Here is a 4483-nt window from a genome sequence, read left to right as displayed (position 1 = left end):
ATAAGGTTCCGATCCGTTGAACCTTCGAAAAACCCAATGGGTACAAATTAACACATGCTAAGGCATAGATAGATTTTCACTAAGTCTTTTAGCCAAAAAAAGAGGGGAAAATTATAGCCGCTTTAGAGGCCGAATTGGCCCAACATAAAGAGCCTAAGTGCCGACCTAAAAGAGACTAAGGGCCAAAATATATAGAGTTCGAGACCTTGCTCTCACTCAACTCGGACTCAAGAGTCCCGACATCCCGAGCTCGCATCAAATCAATTTAAGCTTAGCTCGAGGATTAACAAAAACCTTAAAAGGTATTATATTTGTCAATAAAAAACTAAAGGTTTATTATGTTCTGAGTCCAACCAATATTCGGACTGATCATTTGAGTTATGCAATCGAATTTTCCACAAATGAAGAAGAAATGAAATTCAACACAAATCGAAGTTGAAGCAAAGAGGTCCTTTTGTATTTACAAGAGATGTTTACAAAAGATATTTACAATAGCCACGAGGGGTCCTTGCAAAAAAACACAAAAATAAAATAAAGAAACCTAAATCTACTCCGGGGTTGCATCTTCGGGAGCCTCGTCTTCGGGAACCTCCTCCTCAGGGACTTCATCTTTGTCTCCTCCACTCTCGGAACCACTAGGTGAATCATCATCATCGGAAAGCAAAACGGCAGCCTCTTCTTCCAAAGTCTTTGCTTTTTCAATGTCGGCTGAGAGGTCGAAGCCACGAGCGTGCACCTCTTCCAGGGTTTCCCTCCGGGACTGTCGCCTAGCGTGGTTGAGTGCACATGATAGCTTAACTTCGGCCGCAGCGGAGATCTCCTTTGCCCGGGTGTTAGCGGCTTCAGTATCAGCTCGATACGCAGACACAAATGCCTCTGCATCAGTTTTGGCCTTTGCAAGCTCAGCAGCAGATTTAGCTTCGAGCTCCTCAATTTTGCGGCTTCGAGCCAGGCTCTCCTCCTTCACACTTTGAAGCTGGCGTTCGATTGAAGCCAGCTGCTCCCGAAGAGTATCTTTCTCCGAGGCGAGACGTTCCATGCTTTGCCTCCACCCTAGGGTCTTGGCCTCCTTCATCTTAACTCCTCTCGGAGCTTCTCCACCAGCTCGCCCTTATTTTCTTGAGCCTGCAAAGTTGAAATATTAGCCAACCAATCAGGAAAATGCATAACAAAACATCAAAGGGTATATTACCTTTCCGATAAGCTCGGTCTGTTCTTGACGAGCCTCCGCCAGTTTGGCTCGAAGATCGCTAATCTCCTCCTCTTTCTTGACATAGAGGATTTTAAGGCCGCCCCTCTCTTTCGAGAGTTTCATAAGATCGGCCTCACATCGAGCAAGCTCGGCTCGAGACTTGGAGAATGCTTCTCGATGGAGCATCACAGCCTTCACAAAAAAGGGAAATTTAGACTCAGAACAACAAGGATAAAGTGCAGGCATAATCTTAAAGGACAGAAACTTACTTGTTTGAAGAGCCGATGGGCCTCATCAAAAATAAAAGAAACGTCTGGGTCGGGACCATCTTCGATCCCGTCAAGGCACTCTCGAAAGATATCGTGCCCTTCGTGGCTCGTCCCCACATCAGGAGTTCTCATGTTCCGAGCATCTCGGAAGTGCCCCTCGGAGAACTCAGGATCAGGCGGCGACTCATCCACGTTAATTATCCCAAGTGATCCACTCGGGGCATTCTCTTCTCTTTGAAGGGCCTCGGGACCGGGCCCCTCGGTCTCACCCTCCAAATGACCTCCAAGATGAGGTGCTCTTTTGCTGCCCGATGGATCAGGGACTTTGCTCGAACTCCCCTCGGAGATTTCTTCGGTCCTAGAATGAACCGCATCAGCCACCATCGCTTTGGCAGACATTGAAGCGTCAGCGCCTCCTCTTTTCCGACTACCAATAGGCATTCGTCATCTTCCCCTTCTTCATCCTCGTCCCGAAGGCGTTGGGCCATTTCTGAAGATTGGGCCACAGTATCGGCCTTAGGCTTTCGAGCCGTGATTTTCTTTGGCTTGGGGGGATTTACAAGTGACCCCCTCTTTCTTTTCTTTTCTTTGGAAGGCTTTGGGATCTCTTCTTCACCAGACGGGGGCAGCCGCATAGCAATGGTGTCTCCGAGGCTTGCATAAAGACAAAGTAAGTATTTCACTGAGAACCACAAGTAAACAAACAAGAGAACTCACCGTGGTTTTTAGCATCCCATCGACCTTTGGCCAGGTCACGCCAGTAGCGCCACGCGTATGAGGAAGTAGAGGCTAGTTTTTGAACCCAACCTTTGAGGTATGGGACCGCACCAGAAAACCAAGTAACAGCTACACCATCGGAAAGAGGTTAGATCGAGAAAAAGATAAAGTCGAGAAAAAGAAGGGGAAGCAGGGTATAAAGTTGCTATCGATAAGCATGTACTTACATTTCATGTTCCATTCCTCGGGGAACGGCATCCTCTCGGCAGGAATTAGGTCAGAGGTCTTGAATCGGACAAACCGGCTCATCCATCCTCGGTCTTTATCCTCATTGATGCTGGAGAAGAGAGTTTTCAAGGATCGGCGTTGCAGCTTTATCAGGCCACCTGGATAAAGGCGAGGGTTGTACAACCTGATCAGATGGTCGAGGGTAAAAGGCATCCCCTCGACCTGGCTCGAGAAGTATCTAATCAGATTGACGATTCGCCAGAATGAAGGGTAGATCTGGCCGAGCGTCACTTGGTATTGTTGGCAAAAATCAAGAATAACTGGATCTATGGGACCTAGAGCTGGATCTGCGGAACCCAGCATGAATGGGTACGTTTACAGGCTTAAGTACCCCGCTTTATGAGTAGTGATGTCCTCTTCAGGTGAAGGAATCACTACATCTTTGTTCTCCCAGTTGTAGTCCTTTTTCACCTGCTCAAGCTCATCTTCGGTTATCAAACAAATGTATCGGGACATGGGCTCACATCGGCCTGGTGTCGATACAGGCTTTTCAATTTTGAAATCGGATGTTTCACACGGCGGGGGAATACACTTCTCGATACGAGGTGGCACCACCGTTCTACTTCTGGACGGCCGCGATGATGAAGAGGCTTTTTATTTTTTAGGAACAGATTTAGATGTTTTAGCCATTATGGTGTAGAAATTCAAGAAATGAGAAAAGGTTGATGTTGAAGTAAGGGAAAATTGAAGAAAAGGGTGAACTCGGAGAAGTTGAAGGAGCTAATGAGATTTTGAAAACGATTTGAGAAGTAAAGTTTGCAAAATTGTGAAGTTGACCTATTTATAGAAGTCACTTAAGCGTATTGGGGAAGCCAAATAGCCGACAATTAGCCGCCTCCAATTAATGGCTTTGGGAACTGCACGAAAGCGACCTTTCAGTCACTTCAGCCGCTGGCATCACGAGATTGACATCAGGATCGAGGCGTCGGAACGTCGAAGATCAAATCGTTTCTTATCGACCTACTCTAAGAAATGCGGGGACTATCTGTATACGGTCAAGATCGTATGCCTTCGATCTATAGGCTCAAGGGGTCATCTTAAGCCCGAGTTCAAGCAGGGTCAAGTTCGAGCCCGATGGATCAGACTCGTGCTCGAAGATAGGATGCAATGCCCGAGGATCGGAGTGCGATGAATACCGAAGCCGAGTACGCTCGCCCTCGAAATAATGTCGTTATGGATTTTTAACAGAATGAGCGAGATTCGTGCCACGTCCCCAAGATCATGGCGTAAATCCGGGAATAGAATTATACGATTCCGTACTAGGCGGTTAGACAGTTGTACCAATAATATTCCTTACTGTAAATAGAAATGTACCTTATTTAGGGTTCCCTTATTATATAAAGGGGACCATAATCATTTGTAAGGATGATCTGATCATTGAAAAAGAATATACTATCTTACTTTTCTGGCTCATTGTTCATCAGCATTGTCCTTTCTCTCTCTCTCTCTACTGTTCTTACTTTATTGTTCTTGGTTCATCTCGAGGTCACTAAGCTCGAGGTCGGTACTGCTAATTAACAATGGTTTGATTCGCCTATTTCTTTCATTTCTACTTCGTACATTTTGATTATTAATTGGTATTGAACTAAATCACATATCTTTAAAATCACAAATCAAATTTAATTATTACTCGTATTTTCGAGGTAAACAATTAGTAACCAAAAAAAGTCATGGTTGCCTCCTGTTGATTTTATTTGAGCACTTTCTCCGTGTGGATCTATAGTTGCTTTCCAATATTGTTATTTATGCATTAAAGTTTTTAAAAATTCGAGTGTCTTTTAAAGTCGATAACTTATATCATCATTAAATGAAACAATTGTTAGAGATATACGTCGTCTCACATTGATAATTAGGAAGGAATTCATAGTATTCTTGAGTTACTTTACTCTAACATATGATTTGATTAGCTATGGAAAGTAAAAATTTGACTGATTCTGAATGATCTTCTGAAATCGTAAAACTTGTTTAAAGTGAATGACTTCGTTGAAAGTATTAATCATAGCTCGAATCATGTAAT

General features: G+C 44.3%; 1 protein-coding gene across 1 annotated transcript; it reads right to left on the bottom strand.

The window, feature by feature from the left end:
• Nucleotides 1–547: 547 nt before the first annotated feature.
• LOC109210689 (protein TolA-like) lies at nt 548–1075 on the bottom strand. The gene has a single exon (XM_019374140.1). It carries the CDS (start codon nt 1073–1075, stop codon nt 548–550), a length of 528 nt encoding a protein of 175 aa, XP_019229685.1.
• Between the last annotated feature and the right edge of the window lie 3408 nt (nt 1076–4483).

Source organism: Nicotiana attenuata, unplaced genomic scaffold (assembly GCF_001879085.1).
Source record: "Nicotiana attenuata strain UT unplaced genomic scaffold, NIATTr2, whole genome shotgun sequence".
Classification (NCBI taxonomy): Eukaryota; Viridiplantae; Streptophyta; class Magnoliopsida; order Solanales; family Solanaceae; genus Nicotiana; species Nicotiana attenuata.
The sequence above is the reverse complement of the archived record's forward strand: the minus strand, read 5'-3'. Positions and strand labels throughout refer to the sequence as shown.